Source organism: Suncus etruscus, chromosome 9, assembly GCF_024139225.1.
Source record: "Suncus etruscus isolate mSunEtr1 chromosome 9, mSunEtr1.pri.cur, whole genome shotgun sequence".
Classification (NCBI taxonomy): Eukaryota; Metazoa; Chordata; class Mammalia; order Eulipotyphla; family Soricidae; genus Suncus; species Suncus etruscus.
Window position 1 is genome coordinate 15955878 of NC_064856.1, and position 22244 is coordinate 15978121.

The window sequence follows — 22244 nt, forward strand, 5'->3', positions numbered from 1 at the left end:
AGGGTGGCGCCAGAGAGGGCCCTTCTCCCTCCGGGCAGGGAGGAAAGTCTATAGTCACTTCCGACACTGGCAGGCACAGGGCACTGGACTCCACACACATGCGTTTCCTGGAGCCAGAATCCAGGGACCCCCTTTTGGAGGCCTGTTCCTGGCTTGACTCATCCTTGCTTCAAGTAACCCTGTGCAAGTGACTTAAACCCTGGGCTGATGTTTTCTTGGGGTTGGGGTACAGAAAGTGGGTGAAATGAAGGTATCTGACTCCCAACTGTTATTTGGAAATGGAAGTGCCCAGTCCAGCCGGGGCCAGAGGCTGGTTGTGATCTGCCAGGGCACCTCCAGAAGCCCCTTTGTCCCTGCAGTTTAAGGGACAGCACACAATAGTTTGCAGCTCTGTGAGTTCCCTACTGTCAGTGCTTGGCTGCCTGCCCAGCCTTTGTCAACTGGGGCGTGTCCTGTGTGTGTCCCAGACAACTGGAGACAGTAACCTCCAGTGGGTTATCCCTCTCTGAACTTTGCTGCCTCGAGCAGTAGCCACTGCTCATTGTGTGGGCCTGGGGCCAAGCCTTTGTGCGAGAGCTGGTTCTGCTGTGTCAGGCCTGTGATACCTGTGTCTCTTCACAGGACACTAGCCCTGTGGGGAAATGATTTTTGGCTCAGAATCACATGACTAGAGCAGATGAAAAGAACCTGAGTACAGAGCCAGCAATGACCCTGAGCATTGTCAAATGTGGTCCCAAAACAGACACCAAAAAATCCATAACCAAACAGGTAAACAGAGGGGACCCTAGGAACCAGCAGGGTGGTACAGCCCTCTGACAGAAGAACATCAAATGACCTTATCTGAAGTGTCCGGTTTGGGCTCTGATTTGTGAGTCTTAGTGAATCTTGGTGTCTTTGAGTCTTGGTTTCTTCATCAGCTAGATGGGGGGTGATGAGAGTCCCTGCTGACTATGGAGGGCTTATTCCCAGGTCGTTCACCTGCCCCAGCCCTAATCATCAATGGCCTTTGCTCAGGTCTCTAAGGACATCTCCGTGCGACTGCACAAGGAGCTGGAGGTGGTGGAGAAGAAACGTGCGCGGCTGGAGGAGGAAAATGAGGAGCTTCGCCAGCGGCTCATTGAGATAGAACTGGCAAAGCAGGTGTTGCAGACGGAGCTGGAGCGGCCGAGAGAGGTGAGGACCGGGTGTTGGGCTGGGTCCAGTGTGTAAAGGGTTGGAGGAGGGCCGGTGCTAGCTCTTCCTTGGTGTTTCTGAACCTCTGTATGCGCAGTTCTAGCTGGGCTGTCAACCTTCTCCAGCACACATTTCTGAGCACCTCCTGTGTGCACTGTGCCTAGAATGTGCCTAGCATGAAGGAGGCACTGGTGAATGACTGACACCAGCTTTCTGACCTCCAGGAGCCTGAGACCACCGATGAACAGACAGCAGTGCCCCAAATAGCTTTTATGGAAGGAGAATGTGCATTGATACCCAGCTGACTCTGCTTTGGTCTGGTCTCCTCATTGTCGAATGGGACAGTATTGCCAAGTTCTAGTGCTCAGAGAACTTGTGTGGACATGCTGTAGGAACAGCCAGGCCCTGCTTTTTGGTATAACGTTAGAACTGAGGGCCCAGAGAGATGGCTCAGAGGGCTGGACCACGATTCATGTGCAGGCTCTCAACACTGCAAGGTCTGCACACTGATCAGTGTTAGTACTGGGCCTTGATCGGGATCTTATTTTCAGACCTGGTGATAGAATCAGAGCCTCCTACAGCCAAATTGTTTGCTGCCCCACTGAGCTGCATCCCAGTGTCACTGACCAGTGTTTGGCACAGATTGTTGGTGTTCCCTAATTTGCCCCTTGCACCAGCTTCTTTTTGCACCCAATAGTGTCCCATGGTGGCAAGCCCTTTCCTGTGGGGGATTTGGGGAGCAGGTAATAAGGCATCTGTAGGACCCATCTCAGTGCTTTTCTGTAATGTATTTAGAAAAGTGATACTACACTTTTCCTTTGGGCCTGCAGAGCTTGGTCTCTACCTTTCTTAAATAAGTAGAAAACTACCCCGAGAGAGGCAGAGATGCTGGAAACTCTCAGGACCAGGGGGTTCTGTAAAACTCCAGTTGAAAACGTCAGCCTAGATGGAATCTTCCAGACTCCAGGGTTCTGTGCCCAGAGGCCCAGGGTGGTTTCTGGCTGCAGATGCACAGCTGGTCTCCAGCTGCCTGGATGCTTGCTAGGTGCCCTAGGAATGATCATGTTTCCAGGGCACACTTTTAACTGTCGCCTGGGGCAGGCATGTCAGGATAGAGGTCACAGCTCTGACCCAGAACCATCCTTCAGCTCCCTTTCCTGCAGGTGTGTTGGCGGGCCATGCCAAGGGCTTCTCAGTGGCATAGTGGTAGGGGTTGCTGGTCAGATCTGTGACAGAGCCAGCTCTAGTTCTAGATCACGGGCTCCTCCCCAATGGCCTCCAGCCCTGGTTCCATCCTCCCTGTGACCCCCCCTGTCCCTGGTCTCATTGCTGCTTCCTGGCTACTGAAAAGCAGTTTCAGAATGTACCCCCAAGGTCAGTCTGTTCCTATAACAAAGAGGAGAGTGAGGTACAGAGAAGGCAACTTGTATGTGTCCCCCTGTCCAGCCTTCCAGTAACAGAGGATGACTGAACCCTCAGCCTCTTCATCAATGAATTCGGGGCCGGAGAGATAACATGGAGGTAGGGCATTTGCCTTGCATGCAGAAGGTCAGTGGTTCAAATCCCGGCATCCCATCTGGTCCCCTGAGCGATTTCTGAGCGTAGAACCAGGAGTAACCCCTTAGCGCTGCCAGGTGTGACCTAAAAACCAAAGGGAAAAAAAAAGAAATGAATTCAGAATCTGGAGAGAGTACAGCAGGCAGGGTAGCCTTGCATGTGGTCCACCTGAGTTCAGTCTCTAGTACCTCTGAGCACCAAGAGTGATTTCTGAGAGCAGAGCCAGGACTAAATCCAAAGTGCGGTTTGCATCCTCCCCGCCAAAATGAAATTAAATTCAGATACCAGCTCCCACATGGCTGGTCCTTGAAGAGATAATGTAAATAGATGAAATCAGTCATAAAAAGAGCAAATGTATGATTTTATTTATACTAAATACTCAAAGTAGTCATAGAAATGGAAGTAGTTGTAGAAAGGAAAGCTACAATTAAGGTTACTAGGGATGGGGAGTGGGTGTTCATGGGCACAGTGGGAAGATGACAACAGTTCTGGTTGTGGCTGACAACTACACTTGCAAGTGATTCAAAATGGTAAAAATTGGGCCAGAGCAATAGTACAGGGCTTAATCACTAGCACCCAATATGGTCCCCTGGAATACTGCCATGATCATAGCTGTGGGCAGAGCCAGGAGTAGCCTCTGAGCATGCCAGATATGGCCTCCAGCCCACTCTTCCATTTATGCTACATATATTTTTTTTGTTTGTTTTTGGGCCACACCTGGTGAGGCTCAGGGGTTACTCCTCTCTATACACTCAGAAATTGCTGCTGGCTTGGGGGACCATATGGGACGACGGGGGATCTAACCGCAGTTTGTTCTAGGCTAGAGTGGGCAAGGCAGATGCCTTACTGCTTGTACCACCGCTCCAGCCCCAATGTTACATATATTTGATCAGAATAAAAAATTGTAAGATGTAGGGACCGAGCAATAGCACAGCAGGAGGGTGTTTGCCTTGTATGTGACCAACCGGGATGGACCCAGGTTTGATTGTGGTGTCCCATATGGTCCCGCGAGCCTGCCAGGAGCTATTTCTGAGCAGACAGCCAGGAGTAACCCCTGAGCATCGCCGGGTGTGGCCCAAAAAAAATAAAATAAAATAAAAAATAACAGTAAATAAAAAAATAACAGTAAATGTTTGTGATTCTGTCTGGTGTGCAAAGACCATTAAGGTGCAGAGTTGGGAGAGGAAAGGAAACTAACTGTACCTATTGTGCCACTGCCATGATGTAGAGCCATAACAACCAACTGGCTTTGAAGAATGTGTGAATAATAAACAAGGAGTCTTTTTTATGAAGAAAGACATAGTAGGAAGATGGGTATTGACTTTTGCAGTTATTAATGCTGTGATTTGGGTTTATTGTTTGTTCTTGTCTTTTTTCACCTATGCTGAGCTGTGCTTTGCCACTGAGTCGTATTCTGGCCCACCTGTCAATGGTAAAATATAAATGAAGTCAAGCATGTCAGGACCTTTCTTTGGTACCTAACACCCAGGAAGTGCTCTGAAAGCAGGTCTATACCCCCACTGAAGAGACCTTAGCAAGACTAAACTGAGCCTCTGACCTGCCTACTGGTGTCATGGAAGGTGGTAGGCATGGCAGGAGGCATGCTAGGAGGGGAGGCGGGGCTCCATTTTCTAACTGCCCCTTCTTCCTGTCATGGTTTCTATGGAGACAGAAGACTGAGCAGAGTTCCCAGAGCTAGTCCCATCTTGGAGATTTGCCTTTGCCGTCCTGACAGTTGCTGTGGTGATGTTTAGCCTGGGCTGACAAGGTTGCCATGGAGACGGCACTTAGCCAGGGAGAGAGATGGGCACAGGGTGGAGAAGGTACAAGCTGAGAGGGCTCTGTGGTGGCCCTGTGGTCCAGCTGGGCTGCTGCAGCCTCCCCGCCAGTAAGTGTTCCCTTCTGTATCTCAAGCACAAAGCCAGTATCAGTGCTGATGTGATTTATGACAGTGCTGCTGTGTGTGGTGGTACCAGGCACCATTGGGAACACTTTCTGTGCGCCTTCATCCTCGAGATGATATCTCACAGCAGCCTCCCCACCCATGCAGCGGTGCTTCCCCCAAATTATAGTTTTTTTGTTTTTGCATTTCTTTATTTTTTGTTTTTTTGTTTGGTTTTTGGGTCACACCTGGCTGCATTCAGGGGTTACTCCTGGCTCTGTGCTCAGAAATCACTTCTGCTGGCTTGAGGGATCATATGGGATGCCGGGATTCGAACCACCATTCGTCCTGGGTTGGCTGCGTGCAAGGCAAATGCCCAACCGCTGTGCTATTTCTCTGGCCCCTGTGTTTTTTTTTTTTTTTTTTTTTGGTTGGTTGGTTGGTTGGTTTGGGGGCCATATCTGGCAGTGCTCAGAGATTACTCCTTGCTCCGTACTCAGGAATTAACTCCTGACAGGCTCAGGGGACCATATGGGATACTAGGGATAGAACCTGAGTCGACTGCTTTACTTGCTGTGTTATCACTTGGGTCCTTTTTGCAGTTTTTTTTTATTAGACCCAGGACCTTCTACTTGCAAAGCATGTCATGTTCTCCAGGCCACTAAATGTACTCTGCCCAGTAATAGTGTTTATGGGTTACTTCTGGCTCTGCACTCAGGAATTACTCCTGCTAGGCCTGGGGTATAACATGGGTTGCCACGGATCGAACCCAGGTTGGCAAACTCCCTACCTGCTGTGCTATTGTCTGGGCCCCAAGAGACCTCACTCTTTAACCTTACCTCCAACAGTGTCCCCAGTTTCTCACTCACTATTCTAGCCTGCAATCTTGCAGGCACAAACAATTTTAGTTCATGTTGCTTGTTAAAACACAAAGGCAAAATGAATTATTATAACTTCCATCAATAAGGGTCAATTTGAAATCATGGTTTATCTCTCCATGGTCTTACTTAAATCATTGTCTGAGGATTTAATGGGATTAGTTGGTGATAGTTGAACCTTCTGTATTGTTAGGCTCATTGAGCTTGGCTGTTTTCTTTGTAATTTTATGTAATTTCTATGTAATCATCAGTTTCGATATGTTCCTACTGGGCTGACGCTATCATGAAATTTAGAAATCTTGTGTGGTCCAAAATATATAGGTTCTGAACAAATTTGTTGACTTGGGAGTTTCAGGGTAAGTTGTGAAATGAGGTCATTTCTGTTGAGTGTAGTGGTGGCCTGTGTGGCTTCAGGCAGAAAGGGGAATTTATTCCCAGCCATTCTGAGAAGGCCCCAGAATTTTCAACTCGGACCAGACAATCTGGTAAGAGTTAGCAGCCATCTTTTTCTTTTTTTTTTTTTTTTTTTTTTTTTTTGGGCCACACCCGGTGACGCTCAGGGGTTACTCCTGGCTATTGGCTCAGAAGTCGCTCCTGGCTTGGGGGACCATATGGGACGCCGGGGGATCGAACCGCGGTCCGTCCTAGGCTAGCGCAGGCAAGGCAGGCACCTTACCTCCAGCGCCACCGCCCGGCCCCAGCCATCTTTTTCTTTTGGAGCTTAGTAGAGGAGCTGGACCTTTTTCCTATAGGAACGATGATGGGTGTGGGCAAAGATGCTGGTTTTTCCTGTGGCTGGAAGTGAGGGCTTGAGCTTGCTCTTATGACGGGCAATTTTTATTTTTTATTTTGTTGTTATTGTTGTTTTGAAGGGAAGTTTTGGACCATTGTCTACAGAACTGTGCTCAGTGTCACTTGTTTATGATAGTGCTCAGGTGGTCAGGTGGTGATGCTGGGAATTGAATGCAGGCCTCTTGCATGCAAAGCATGAGGTCGGTCATTGAACTATTTATTTCACTATTTTATCCCTTCTTGACATTGTATTTATTTATTTTAATTTGGTGGGGGCCATACTCAGTGACACTCAGGGGTCGCTCCTGGCTATGTGCTTAGAAATTTCTCCTAGGGGCCGGGTAGGTGGCACTGGAGGTAAGGTGTCTGCCTTGCAAGCGCTAGCCAAGGAAGGACCGCGGTTCGATCCCCCGGCGTCCCATATGGTCCCCCCAAGCCAGGGGCGATTTCTGAGCACATAGCCAGGAGTAACCCCTGAGCGTCAAACGGGTGTGGCCCAAAAACCCCCCCAAAAAAAAAATTTCTCCTGGCGTGGGGGACCATATGGGACACCAGGGGATCAAACTAAGGTCATCCTGGGTCAGCCATGCCCTACTGCTGCACCATCGCTCCAGCCCCTTGATATTGTATTTAATTTTGTGTCATATCAGTGGTGCTCAGGTGTACTTCTGACTCAGCACTCAGGAATCACTCCTGATGGGACTTAAGGGGACATTTTATAGTGTCAGGGTTTGAACCCGGTCAGCTGTGTACAAAACAAGGTTAAGTCCCTTAATCTTTGTCCTATTTCTCTGGCCCCTTGAAAACTTTTAAATGGTGATATAATCCACATTATATGAGGGGGTGGATTTCCATCTGGAGCTACCTCAGACAACAAGCTGGAGATAGCTCCTGATCATTGCAGGGTGTGTCCAAAAGACCAAAAAAAAGATTCACATGTTTTTTAAAAAAATCACCATTTGAGGGACCTGAGAGATAGCATGAAGGTAAGGCGTTTGCCTTGCATGCAAAAGGTCAGTGGTTTGAATCCCAGCATCCCATATGGTCTCCTGAGCCTGCAAGGAGCGATTTCTGACCATAGAGCCAGGAGTAACCCCGGAGCGCTATTTAATATTTAACTATGTGACTCAAAAACCAAAAAAAAAAAAAAAGATCACCATTTGTCTTGGAGGGGCTCCATCACACTAGGCAACATTCAGGGCTTACTCCTGGCTCTGTACTCAAGAATCATTTCTAGTAGTGTTCAGGGGACTATATAAGGTACCAGGGGTCACTCCCAGTCAGCTATGTACAAGACAAACAACTTACCCACTGTACTATCTCACCAACCCCAAATTTACCTCTTTATTTTATTATTTGTTTGGGGCTTTATAAGGTGATGTTCAGGGTTACTCCTGGCCCTGAACACAGCAATTAACTCCTGATGATGCTTGGGGGACCAACATGGGGTGCTGGAGATTGAAATCAGGTCGGCTGTGTGCAAATCAAGATTCTTTTTTTTTGTTGTTGTTGTTTGTTTTTGTTTTTGTTTTTTTTCGGCCACACCCATTTGATGCTCAGGGATTACTCCTGGCTAAGCACTCAGAAATTGCGCCTGGCTTGGGGGGACCATATGGGACGCCGGGGGATCGAACCACGGTCCTTCCTTGGCTAGCGCTTGCAAGGCAGACACCTTAACTCTAGCGCCACCTCGCCGGCCCTGCAAAGCAAGATTCTTATCCGCTAGTTTATCTCTCCATTCCCAAATTCACCATTTTAAAATGTGCGGTTAATTCAGTGGTTTTCAGTATATTTCTGTTTTTTGTTTGTTTGTTTGTTTGTTTTGTTTTGTTTTTGGGTCACACCCAGCGGTGCTCAGGGGTTACTGCTGGCTGTCTGCTCAGAAATAGCTCCTGGCAGGCACCGGGGACCATGTGGGACACCGGGATTCGAACCAATCACCTTTGGTCCTGGATCGGCTGCTTGCAAGGCAAACGCCGCTGTGCTATCTCTCCAGACCCTTCAGTATATTTCTTTTTTTTTTTTTTTTTTTTTTTTTTTTTTTTGTGTGTGGTTTTTGGGTCACACCCGGCAGTGCTCAGGGATTATTCCTGGCTCCAGGCTCAGAAATTGTTCCTGGCAGGCACGGGGGACCATATGGGACGCCGGGATTCGAACCGATGACCTCCTGCATGAAAGGCAAACGCCCTACCTCCCATGCTATCTCTCCGGCCCCCCCTTCAGTATATTTCTAATGTACTAACACCAACATGCTCTAATTCTGGAATATTTTGTATTATCCCCCCTAAGAAACCCTGAGCTCTGTTGGTAGTCGCTCCCCACTTCCCTTTCCCTTTTGCCCTCAGCAACCACTAACTAATGTTTTAGTATCTATGGATTTGCCTGTTCTGGAAATTCCATATGAATGGAATCATGTAATATGTGATCTTTAATGACTGACTTCTTACACTTAGCCTAATGTTTTCAATATTTAACTATGTGTTTTATTTTTATCCATCGCTGCGGCTGGAAGCCAAGTCTCATGCATACCAGGAATGCACTTTACCACTCAGCCACATCCTTCTCCCCAAAGTTTATCCATACTAAGGCATAAGTTGGTACCTCTTTTTTTGAGGGGGGGCGGGGGTTGGGCCACACCCGGCGGTGCTCAGGGGTTCCTCCTGGCTATCTGCTCAGAAATAGCTCCTGGCAGGCACAGGGACCATATGGGATGCCGGGATTCGAACCAGCCACCTTGGGTCCTGGATTGGTTGCTTGCAAGGCAAACACCGCTGTGCTATCTCTCCGGCCCCGGTACCTCCTTTTTAATGCTGAATAATATCATTGTGAGGAGAGTCCTCACATCATCCATTCAATTGGTGGGCATTTGTGTTATTTCCACTGCTGGACTCTTGTGAATAATTGCTGCTCTGAACATTCCAGAGTTTTTTGGGCATTTGTTTTTGCATTTCTCTGGGGTGGGAACCGTGGCTGTGTGCAAATGGGCTGGGAGAGGCCAGGGATGATATCTCTCTAACCCAGGTCCCTGTCTCCTGCAGCCACACTGGCTCTTTCTTTCTGGTTTGTCTGACTGTTGGCTGCTCCTTCTCAGTGCTCAGGAAGGGGACACTGTGGTGCCAGGCCTGTAACCCCAGAGTCTTGCATTCAAATCCAACCTTGTGAGCCCCCAGCTGATTAAATAAGAACATCTTTTTTTTTTTTTTTTTGGTTTTTGGGTCACAACCAGTGATGCTCAGGGATTACTCCTGGCTATGTGCTCAGAAATCGCTCCTGACTTGGAAGACCATATGGGACACCGGGGGATCGAACCAAAGTTCCTAGGTCAGCCACATGCAAGGCAAATGCCCTACCACTGTGCCACCGCTCCAGCCCCAAATGGGAACATCTTGTTAGGTACTATGGATCAGGTGACCTGATCAGATTCTGATACTGGCCCTGCAGTAGTGAGCGTGGCCGTCGTACCTGTCTAGCCAGGGCAGAGTGTAGCACAGGACAGAGTAACACTGGGAATCATAGGGGTTGCAATTGAACTCTAGATTTGTCACTTTTTTTTGTTTGTATTTAAGCTACAGCTGGTGTTGTTCAAGGCTTACTCCTGGTTCTGCACTCAGGGTTTGTTCCTGTTGGGGCTCTGGGGATCATATAAAGTGCCAGAGATTAAACCCAGGATGACTGTGTAAGGCAGGGTTTGAATCCTGATGGGGCTCTGGGGACCATAGAAGGTGCCAGAGATTGAACCTAGGTTAACTGATGCTGTATTGTCTCTTGGGCCCTGGATTTGCCTCATCTTTTTAAAACAAACAAACAAAAACAAAACTGTAAAATCGAGCCAAATATATAAGGACTCCAGGACTCAGCTTGTACATTTGTAAATAAGAATATTAACCTCCCTCTTAGAGGTGTGTGTCAGAAGTAATTGAGATAAGCAGGTTAGTGTTTAGCAAGGAGTAAGGACTGGGTAAACATTGATTACCAGCAGTTTAAAGTGTTATCACAGCCCTTATGATTGCTCTGGAGAAGTTTGGGTTGTTATGTACTGACGTGTCTGTGTGTGTGTTTAAATACACACATTCCAGTCACTAATTTCCTAGGAACAAGAGCTTAGACTTTTCCACATGCCTGCATGTATACACACACACATGTATAGATAAATGATAGAGCATGTGCAATTGTATCACAGTTGCAGCATCTACCCTTAAATAAATACATCTCTGCTGCCTCTTGCAAAGAGCTCTTTCTCCTTCAGAGCTGCCTGTTGCCCATAGAAGGAACAGTTACACTGCAAATCAGTTGCTTCTGGTTGGCAGCATCAGTTCCAGTGACTTTTGATTTGGGGCACACATCTAAACCACTCTCTGTTTCCTCTCCAGCGGCACCCCCCGATCACATAGCCTCCCTGTCTGGTTGATTCAGCCCCTCTTGGAGAGAGAACGGCCAAGTGTCTGACAGGCAGCCCCACCCCAGGTCCCTCCTCGAATAATTTTGCACACACAGCACAGTCTGTTTTTAGTGAGACCTTTCCATACATCCCCTCCAAGTTGGGCAGGAATCTACTCAGCTGTTTTGGCAAAAGGTTCCTTTATTCCTTGAAAGTTGGTCTTTGTTTCCTGGCAGTGGGAAAGCCGGATCTGGGCAGGAGGGCTGGGCCTGCAGAGGTAAGGGGTTATTGGGAAATATAGCACCCCATCTACTGACCTGGAGAAAGGCTAGGAGGGCCCAATGGATGGAGGTGCTTTGGATGCTTTGGGGTGCTTATAAAGCTGCTCTGAAGGCAGCCTGGGAGTTGTTGGTGGGTGGAGAAGCTCCTGCTGTAAGCCAGCTGAGAAGGACTTTTGTGTGTGTGTGTGTGTGGGGGGGTCTCTTGGCTCTTCGCTCAAGTATCACTCCTGGTTGGGCTCAGAGGACTGGACCATATGGGATGTCAGGGATCAAACTGAGGCTGATCCTGCCTGCCAGGAAAGCACCCTCCGCTCTATACTATCTCTGCCCAGTGAGTGTGTCTTCTGGACCTCACCCCTACAGATGCCCTTCCTTTTGAACCCTGGACAGAACATCTGCCCTGAGGCGTCCCACCAAAGGCTCTGAGGAATGCAGCAGCTGCCCTGCAGGGAGGATGAAGAGATTTGTCTCCTTGTGCCCAAGTACAGGGCTGAACTTGAGTCTGAGCTCATTACAGCTGAGGGTGTGTCTGAATCAGCTAAGTCTGTGACTGTGTGCTCTGTCAAGGCTCTGGCTCATTGGAGACTTTGGCTGCTGCCATCACCTATCTGAGAGGCACAGGCCACTCCTCTGTGCTGGCTGGAAAGGGTTTCGTGCAGCCATTTTTCTCAGGTAAATTACAGTTATTAAGCTTTTTTTTTGTTTTTGTTTTTGTGTCATACCCTGTAACACTCAGGGGTTACTCCTGGCTGTGCATTCAAAAATTGCTCTTGGCTTGAGGGACCATATGATAGGACACCGGGGAATCAAACTGCAGTCCTTCCTAGGTTAGCACATGCAAGGCAAATACCCTACCACATGCACCACTGCTCTGGCCCCAGTTATTAAGATTTTTAACTATGATTTTCCCTTTTGAGCCAACAGGTAATATCTGCATAGTGGAGGAATAGAAGCGAAGTAAGCCAGAAGGAGAAAAAAAAATTAGCTGGACTACAATATTCAGAGGGATTCAGGGGGATTTATGGGGCTAGAGCCATAGTATAGCAGGTAGGGTGTTTGCCTTGCATGCAACCAAGCCAAGTTCAATCCTGGGTACCCCTTTGAGCCCCAGTAAGAATGATCGCCGAACAGAGCCAGGAGTCAGTCCTGAGTGCTAGTACATATGGTCCCCAAAACAAAAGAAAGTGCATATGCCTCCAATTTGTTTCACTATTTATATGTATATGGACAGATTAAAAGATATGCATGTACATGCTGCTTTAAAAAAATTATGGTTTTAAGGTTTCTTTTTTGTTTTTTTTTGGGTCACACCCGGTGGTGCTCAGGGGTTACTCCTGGTTCTGTGCTCAGAAATCGCTCCTGGCAGGCATAGGGTACCATATGGGATGCCAGGATCCAAACCACCGTCCATCCTAGGTTGGCCGCTTGCAAGGCAACGCCCTACCGCTGTGCTATCACTCCAGCCCTGGTTTTATGATTTCTTGAGTTACAACTGCACTGCTCAGGGGCTAGCCCCATCTCTGTATTTGGGAGTTACTTCCAGTAGTGCTGGGGACCATGTAATGTCAGGGATGGCCCTTGGGCTGTGCCAGTCTTTCATCCCTCAGCTTGGCCTTCTGCCTACCTCCACTTTTGTTTTTAAACTGAGAATGTAATATAAGTGCAATGAAGCACGAATGTCCTTTACACAGCACATAACCGCATGCCATGCATTCTTCTGTGGGGGCTGTACCAATGGCTGTGCTGGTCGCCCGAGGCAAGAGAACCAGCCAAGAGGTCACTATGCCTTTTTGTACTGTTCAAGATTTGGACTATGTGAGAATGTGTTTTCTCTAAAATAACAGAGGTAATGGCCATACACTAGAGTAAGAGAACAACAGCCCCCTTCACACAACTGCCTCAGTTATACTGGGACCCAGCCCTCTCTGGTCAGCAGTTTGGACTGTGTCTTTCCAGGCTTCCTCAGTTGCTCACTCCAAATATATTTCTCCCTGTGTATTGTTTGGAAAACAGCGATGGGAGTATATTGGGCATACCTTTTCTGTAACATGCAAAATTATATGTCGTGAGCATGGTTCTTTAAATACTGGGTATTTGAGGGTTTTCTTCTGCCTAAGGTGCTTATTATAAAAATCAAAGCAGTCAAGTAAACATAGAGAGGGGACAGGTCTAAAAGAGTACCATCTATTTCCGTTTTTTTTTTTTTTTTTAACAGGATTTTTTTTTTTTTTTTTTTTTTTGGTTTTTGGGTCACACCAGGCAGTGCTCAGGGGTTATTCCTGGCTCCAGGCTCAGAAATTGCTCCTGGCAGGCACGGGGGACCATATGGGACGCCGGGATTCGAACCGATGACCTCCTGCATGAAAGGCAAACGCTTTTACCTCCATGCTATCTCTCCGGCCCCTCTATTTCCGTTTTTTTGTGGGTTTTTTATTTTTTATTCTTTCATTTCTGGGCCGCGCCCAGTGGAGTGGCTTTCTTCTGGCTTTGCACTCAGGAGTCACTCCTGGCTCCTGGCAGTGCCCAGGGCACCATGCGGTGCTAGAATGAAAGTGAGGCCAGCCACATACAAGCAATTGCAGAGGTGATCCTCTGTATAATCTTTTCAGACCTCTTTCAATATTTTAAATACAGAATTGAAGTCAAGGTTTAATACAGGGGCCGGGAAGGTGGCGCTAGAGGTAAGGTGTCTGCCTTGCAAGCGCTAGCATAGGACGGACCGTGGTTCGATCCCCCGGCATCCCATATGGCCTCCCCAAGCCAGGGGCTATTTCTGAGCGCATAGCCAGGAGTAACCCCTGAGCGTCAAATGGGTGTGGCCCAAAAACCAAAAAAAAAAAAAAGATTTAAATATAGGGGCCGGAGAGATAGCATGGAGGTAAGGCGTTTGCCTTTCATGCAGGAGGTCATCGCTTCTAATCCTGGCATCCCATATGGTCCCCCGTGCTTGCCAGGAGCAATTTCTGAGCCTGGAGCCAGGAATAACCCCTGAGCACTGCCGGGTGTGACCCAAAACACACACACACACACACACACACACACACACACACACACACACACCTCTCTGACTGTTGGCTTCAATCTATTTAAATCTCTCTGTGTGTGTGTGTGTGTGTGTGTGTGTGTGTGTACATTAGCACTTCTAGGGCTGGAGAGAGTGCTCAGTGAGTTGAGTACATGCTTTTTTGTTTGTTTGTTTTTGGATTTTTTGTGCCACACCCTGCTATGCTCAGGAGTTACTACTGGCTCTGCTCTTAGAAATTATTCCGGGGGCCGGGCGGTGGCGCTGGAGGTAAGGTGCCTGCCTTACCTGCGCTAGCCTAGGAGACGGACCGCGGTTCGATCCCCCGGCGTCCCATATGGTCCCCCAAGCCAGGAGCGACTTCTGAGCGCATAGCCAGGAGTAACCCCTGAGCGTTACCGGGTGTGGCCCAAAAACCAAAAAAAAAAAAAGAAATTATTCCGAAATGATTCCTGGTAGGCTCAGGGCACCATATGGGATGCTGGAGATTGAATCTGGGTCAGCCTCTGCAAGGCAAACACCCTACCCTTTGCCCTGTGTACATGCTTTGAATGTAGGATGTCTGAATTCAATTCCTGCACTGCTTAGTGTCCTAGATCACTGTCAAGAGTGACTACTTAGGGCCCGGAGAGATAGCACAGCGGCGTTTGCCTTGCAAACAGCCGATCCAGGACCAAAGGTGGTTGGTTCGAATCCCGGTGTCCCATATGGTCCCCCGTGCCTGCCAGGAGCTATTTCTGAGCAGATAGCCAGGAGTAACCCCTGAGCACCGCCGGGTGTGACACCCCCCCCAAAAAAAAAAAAAAAAAGAGTGACTACTTAGCATAGTAACAGGTATAGCTCCTGTGTACTGCTGAGTGTGGCCCCAAAGCAAGCAACCAACCAAAACCAAAAACAAAAACAAAACAACCCTAGGATCTGCATGTGACTGGGTGGGGTTTGATCCCTACCACCAATAGTGATCCCTAAGCACTGTCAGGTGTGGCCAAAAACCCTAAAAATAAAATTAAACAAATATTACTGGAACTCAACTACCAAGTTTTTACTCTATATCACGAACCACATTCTCATTATAAAAACCTTGCTGAGAAGGTGGTAGTTCCAGTTATTTTTTATTTTGTTTTGTTTTGGGGTTATTGGGCTGCAGCCAATGATTCTGGGGACTACTACTCCCTGTTCTATGCTTAGAGGTTGCTACTTGCAGTGCTCAGGGGAATTTGCAGTGCCAGGGATCAATTCCTGACCTCCTGCTTGCAAAGCAGGCATTCAGGCTGTTGGGCTAATTAATTCATTATAAAATATTTTATATATATTTTAATTTAAAGAAAGTTATGTGGGAAAAATGAGAGAAAGAAAGGTGAATAGTTTGAGTTTCTTTTGTTGTTGGTAGCAAGCTGATGCCTATTCTTCAGGCCTCCTCCTGTCTTGTGTATATAAAATTTTGTTTGTTTGTTTTTGGGCCAAACCTGGTGACGCTCAGTGATTACTCCTGGTTATGCACTCAGAAATCTCTCTTAGCTTGGGGGACCACATGGGACTCTGGGGGATCAAACTGCAGTCTACCCTGGGTCAACTGCGTGCAAGGCAAATGCCCTACCACTGCGCTATCACTCTGGCCTCTACAAATGTATTTTTACACAGACACACAGACACACACACACACACACACACACACACAGTAACATCCTCCAGGTTTTTTTTTAAAAAAAAAAAATAACAGATTTAGGGCCCGGAGAGATAGCACAGCGGCGTTTGCCTTGCAAGCAGCCGATCCAGGACCAAAGGTGGCTGGTTCGAATCCGGTGTCCCATATGGTCCCCCGTGCCTGCCAGGAGCTATTTCTGAGCAGACAGCCAGGAGTAACCCCTGAGCAACGCGGGGTGTGGCCCAAAAACCAAAAAAAAAAAAAATAACAGATTTATCAAGGGTCAGAAGATGGCTCTCCAGCCTGGAGAACATGCTATGCATTCACAAACCTCTGGTTCAGTCCCTGCTTCTTCATTATCCTCTGCACCACTTGGAATAACTCACAAGCTCTGATCCAGGAGTAACTCCTGAGCATGAGTGAATGTGACCCCAAACCAAAACTAAATACATAATAAATAAAATAGGTTATTGAGGGCTAGAGTGAGTGGAGCAGATCAAGTGCTTGTCTGGCATGTAGCTGACCTGAATTCAATCCGCAGCACCCCATCTGATCCTCTGAGCCCACCAGCAGTGATCCCTGAGTGCAGAAGCCCTAAGCACTGCTGGATATAGCCCCAGAACAAAATAAACAAAACAGGTTATTGAGATATAATTCACACACCACAAAGTTTGCCTTTTAAAATAATATAGTTCATTGGTTTTTATAAACATTCCAGGTTATGCAACCACCCTTAGCCGCTCATTCCAGAAGAGTTTGGTCACCCACAAAAGAAGCAAGCCCTCGGTCCCTCTGCAGGCACGCCTAGTTCTTCCTCCTCCCGGACAGCAGCAGCTCATCTACATTCTCTCTGTGGCTCGGCTTGTTCCGGGCATTTCATGCAAATAGGATCATTCACTGTGTGGCCTCTTGTGACTACTCTTTCAGTCAGCATGTTTCAGAGTCTGTGTGTTGGAGCTGATGTCAAGACTTTATTCCCTTCTAGGTGGACAGTGGTCCCTTGTGTGACTGGATGATGACCTCACATTTTGCTGATCCATTCATTCATCCTTGATGGCTTTACAATGTTTGGGTTGTAGATGCTGTTTCTCGGGGTCTTTCTTCCCATCTATTTTTGGGGCATGGGGGCTTGGCATCCTGGCTCTGTGCTCAGTAGAGATGCCTGGCATCAAACTGGTGGGTCGCATGCAAAGCAAGTGTCTTAACCTCAGTACTATCTCTGGTATTCTTTCTTTTCCTTCTAACAAAGCTGCAATGATTCCCCCTCTCCCTCTGTCTGTAATGACGGCAGCCTTCGTATGACCTCATTCCTTTATATATGAAACTGAGAGCTCTGGTGTCTTTGAAGATCCTGGAACCCTTTTCCTGTCACCCGACTTCCTTGTGGGGTGAACAGGAAAGAGATTGCAATATTTAAAGAAGCTGTGGTCTATCACTCTCTGGTTTATAAGTTTTGTTTTTGGCTTTTTATATTTCTGGTTTTTTGTTGTTGTTGTTGGTTTTTTTTTTTGTTTGTTTGTTTTTTTGCAGTGCCAGGATCATATCTGGCCACATACATACAAAGGCAAGTGTACTATCCTCTTAGCCACCTCCTGGGTTCTCCTGGCCACTTTCATTGATAATAAAATGGAGTTTGGAGGGGCGAGGGAGGAAGAAGTTAGCCTTGTGGGTTCCTGGAATTCAGCTGCTGGCTAAGGTCACAGCCCCACTCTTCTGTTTGAGATAGGTGTGTCAAGTTCTGTGAGTCCGTGACCATTAGCAGCACCCCCCATGCTTTTCCACTGAGGCATCCAGCTTCAAACACTCCTTCCCGGGGCCGGCGAGGTGGCGCTAGAGGTAAGGTGTCTGCCTTGTAAGCGCTAGCCAAGGAAAGGACCACGGTTTGATCCCCCGGCGTCCCATATGGTCCCCCCAAGCCAGGGGCAATTTCTGAGTGCGTAGCCAGGAGTAACCCCTGAGCATCTAACGGGTGTGGCCTAAAAAAACCAAAAAAAAAAAAAAAAAAAAAAAACACTCCTTCCCCAGCCCTGCTTTGTGAAAGGGGTCTTTGCCCACACCCAACCCGCGCTCAGGGGTTACTCCTGGCTCTGTGCTCAGAAGTCGCTCCTGGCAGGCTTGGGGGACCATATGGGATGCTGGGAGTCAAACCCAGGTCCTTCCTGGATTGGCTGAGTGCAAGGCAAACGCCCTACTTCTGTGCTATATCTCGGGCCCCTGGAGGAATGAATTTTGTGGTCCTCACTTTCATTCATTTCCTTCTCACTTTTGAAAACCCCTATCAGCCTTTCTCAGATACTGGCTCCCAGCTCTGGACTCTAGACTCTCAGAGTCTGAAATATCAGCCTTGGCCTTCCTGTCTCATTTGCATTTCAAAAGGTTGCTTTAGGATTTGATGGGGCTTTCTGATAGACTTAAGAGCCCTTCTGGTTTCTTCTGGGTCCTGTATGTCCTTCTTGGGTCCTGGCTACTTTTTTAGAATCTTCTGGGGAACTTTTAAATGCTTATGACAGGACCTAGCCTTGTGGCTCAAATGGTAGAATGAATACATGCTTGGCACGTGTGAGACCCTGCATTCGACTGCTAAGCACCATATGCCCACTTAACAGGGTAGTCCCAGAGCACCAACCAAAGAGCGCCTCACAACACCAAAAAAAGTCAATCCCTGAGACTGTCTTGAGTAGTTCTCCCTGAGTCTCTGAGAGCAGAGTTTTGTATCATCAGTACTATTCCCCCAGTGGTCATCATGTGTGGTTATAATATGGTCCCAGGTTCTCTACACCGAGAACATTTCAAGCATACATTGGCCCTCACTGCAGTGTCACAGTTTCTCTTGCTTCTGCAGGACTAAGCCAAGAACATTGTCAAGAACTGGTTTCAGGTCACTATGAATATGCTTTTGGGACCTTCCCTTCCCCTCCAGTAAAGTGGGCACTTGGATTAAATTGGTGAGCCTCACTGTCAGGATTGGGGATGAGAGAAGAGGTGTAGGGAGTAGGAGAGATATATATCCAAATCATCTTAGACATGTCTTTTTGGGACCAGATAAGTGGCTCAAAGGGCTACAACACATGCTTTGTATGCCAGAGGCCCAAGTTTGATCTCTAATTCTCCCACTGCCCCCTAAGCACTGCTGGGGGTGCTTCTGATCAAATACCAAAACCTTTTCAACTTGGAAAAAATAATGCAAGCACCTTAGTGGGATTTACACAACTGCAAGTATAAATCATTCCTCATAGGAAGAAGTGTTCCTTGGAATTATGCATCTAACAAACTTTTTTAAACATTGAGAAGCTTCAGTAATTATTACTATAACATTTTCTCACCTTTCCTTCCATACCATTTTGCATTTTTTCTTTTAACAAGGGGCCTCACACATGCAAGGCCAGTGCTCTGCTGCCAAGCCACATCCTTGGCCCTCCCCATTTGCATCCCTGCTGGTGATATATGATATATGAGCGTTTCTATGTTTCCATAGTCTCACTGATAAAAGACGTTGTCAGGTGTTTGGGTTTGGGCCAATCTGATAATTAAGAAATAGGATCTCAGTGTTTCAATTTGCTTTTCTATAATAAGCAGGGTTGGATATTTTTCTGTAGTTGGGAGCTACTGTCTTTCTTTTCTTCTGAAACATTTTCTTTATTAAAAAATTAATTGTTTTTTAAATATTTGGGTGCTTCAGAGGTGCATCAGACCTATTCCTGGCTCTGCACTCAGGGAACTATGTAGTGCCTGGGCTCGAACCCAGGTTGGCCATGTGCAGAGCAAGTGCTTTATCTGCTATATATACTATGTTCCTGATCCCTGAAAACTGTTTATTATATTTTTTGTTTGTTTGTTTGTTTGTTTTTGGGCCACACCCGGTGACGCTCAGGGGTTACTCCTGGCTATGTGCTCAGAAGTTGCTCCTGGGGCCCGGAGAGATAGCACAGCGGTGTTTGCCTAGCAAGCAGCCGATCCAGGACCAAAGGTGGTTGGTTCGAATCCCGGTGTCCCATATGGTCCCCCATGCCTGCCAGGAGCTATTTCTGAGCAGACAGCCAGGAGGAACCCCTGAGCAACGCCAGGTGTGGCCCAAAAACCAAAAACCAAAAAAAAAAAAAAAAAAAGTTGCTCCTGGCATGGGGGACCATAGGGACCATATGGGACGCCGGGGGATCGAACCGTGGTCTGTCCTAGGCTAGCGCAGGCAAGACAGGCACCTTACCTCTAGCGCCACCACCCGGCCCCTGTTTATTATATTTCAAACCCATTTTTGGTTCTTTTTATAAATTTTTTTAATTTTTTATTTTTTTGGTTTTTGGGCCACACCCGGTGGTGCTCAGGGGTTACTCCTGGCTGTCTGCTCAGAAGTAGCTCCTGGCAGGCACGGGGGACCATATGGGACACCGGGATTCGAACCAACCATCTTTGGTCCTGGATCGGCTGATTGCAAGGCAAACGCCCCTGTGCTATCTCTCCGGGCCCCTTTTTTTTTATTTTTGTGCCACATGTATTGTTAAGGGGACTGTGCAGTACCAGGATGGAATCAAGGCTTCCTGCATACAAAGCATGTGCTCAGTTTTCTCTCCAGTCTGAGTCCATTTATCTATAAATTTGTTAGATTATTCTCTATTTTGTAATGATCTTTGTGTGTTGGAAGATTATTTACCTATGTTAGTGTAATAAATTGCAAATATTTTTCTTAGTTATTTTATTTTTGCTTTTCTGAGGGATTCCCTCCCCCCTTTGAGGATTTTTTTTTTTTTTTTTTTTGGTTTTTGGTTTTTGGGCCACACCTGGCGTTGCTCAGGGGTTCCTCCTGGTGTCTGCTCAGAAATAGCTCCTGGCAGGCACGAGTGACCATATGGGACACCGGGATTCGAACCAACCACCTTTGATCCTTGATCGGCTGCTTGCAAGGCAAATGCCGCTGTGCTATCTCTCCGGGGCCGGAATTTTCTTATCTAATCAAATATATTCATTATTTCCCCTAGAGCTCCTGGATTTTTGGCTCCTGTTGAGGCTGATGATTACAGATTTATATTGCTCCTAATCTGCATGAAAACATCATTTAAATTATAGAAATGGCGGAGCTCCTGTTATTTCCAAGCCTTTTGCATAACTAATTTGTTGCATCATATTAATTTTGTATATTAGTGCTCATTTGTAATTCAGGGGCCCACTAAGAATCTGGTTCTGGGAGGACAGGATTTCTGAAGATGGAAATTTGCAGGCACAGGGGGCTTATGTGTTCTCTGTCTCTGTCTCTCTCTGTCTCTCTGTCTCTCTGTCTCTGTCTCTCTGTCTCTCTCTGTCTCTCTCTCTCTCTCTCTCTCTCTCTCTCTCTCTCTCTCTCTCTCTCTCAGCTGAGGAGGAGGGGGAAAGGCTAGTGTGATTCTCTGTGTGTGAAAGGTGGATTCACTCCAGAGCACTACTGGGAGTGACTCCGTGCACAGAGCCAGGGATAACCCCCAGAATCAACCCAAACCAAGACAAAAGGCCTTTCCCAAAGAGAGCTCCGGAGCTGGCCCTTGAGAGTGATCTAGAAGGGAGACATGAGGACACAGACCAGCCCTAGAATGGGAGAGCACATCCCCAGATGATGTGGTTGCCCTTGCCAGTGGCCTTACTGGGAGGGAGACTGTTTGTTTGGCTTGAGCTAAGGAAGCAGCTGAAAAAGGTTCTGGTTGGAAGGGCATATCATCCTCCTCACCCATGTTATCACTGCTGTCTTCTCAATACCCAAAGGTGCCAGCCATGTCAGTGGCTCTCAGGACATCCTTGGTGAATGAATGCAGGACAGAACCAGAAATCTGAGCTACAGGGGTCCTAGCCACGGGATCAGAGTGTGGGGCTGGAGGAGGGGCAGGTATGTTCAGAACTGTCTCTTCCTTAGGGCTCCAGACCTGTCCCACTGGGTGTTTGGTGAAGTTGCTCTGGCTCAGCAGTCTGGCTGGTTGGGATCTGCTCCATCCTCAGGAACTCCAGGACAGTCACTGCCCTTTAGGTGGATATTACCATAATTAGTTTGGGGTTCATTTTTTGTTTGTTTTTCTCCCTCTAGCACTCCTTGAAGAAGAGAGGGACCCGCTCGCTGGGGAAGACAGACAAGAAGCCTTCTGTGCAGGTACTTCTCAACAGCCCCCATGGCAAGTTGCATTCTGCAGACCTTACTCGGGTCCCAGCCAGCTTCTACCCCAGTCGCCCTGTCTCGGTTTTCTTTCCTTGAATTTTGGGTGTGTCTGAGGGGGTATCCTGGGGTACACCCTACTGTGCACAGGAGACCTTATACAGGGCTGAGAATGGTGTGGGCTGCGTGCAGTGCAAAGGCCTTATGCCCCTGCACTATCTCTCTGGCCCTTTCTTCATTTTCTTGTCTGCATGACACATCCCGACAACTTGCCCTGAGCATGACACTCTCTCCCTGCTCAGATGGAACCCAAGTCAGGTATAGGATGCAGTTAACATCTAGATGGCCTGACGCCAGGTGCTTCTCTTGACTCTCACTCATTAATGGAGCTATATTGCTTCATTTAACAGATGAGGAAGCCAGTAAATACTAATAGTAATGGTAACAGCCACACTCACTCTGGCAGAATGTTCTCCAGAATGTACTCCAGGAAGCCTTCCTGGACTACCCAGACTATGCATTATGCT

General features: G+C 47.5%; 1 protein-coding gene across 1 annotated transcript in view; it reads left to right on the forward strand.

The window, feature by feature from the left end:
* Nucleotides 1–22244, forward strand: part of SOGA1 (suppressor of glucose, autophagy associated 1) — a 78083-nt gene that overhangs the window by 30083 nt on the left and 25756 nt on the right. The window contains exons 3-4 of the mRNA XM_049779111.1: nucleotides 1015–1173; nucleotides 21652–21714. Coding sequence (XP_049635068.1) covers nucleotides 1015–1173; nucleotides 21652–21714 — 222 coding nt within the window. The remainder of the gene's footprint in view (nucleotides 1–1014; nucleotides 1174–21651; nucleotides 21715–22244) is intronic.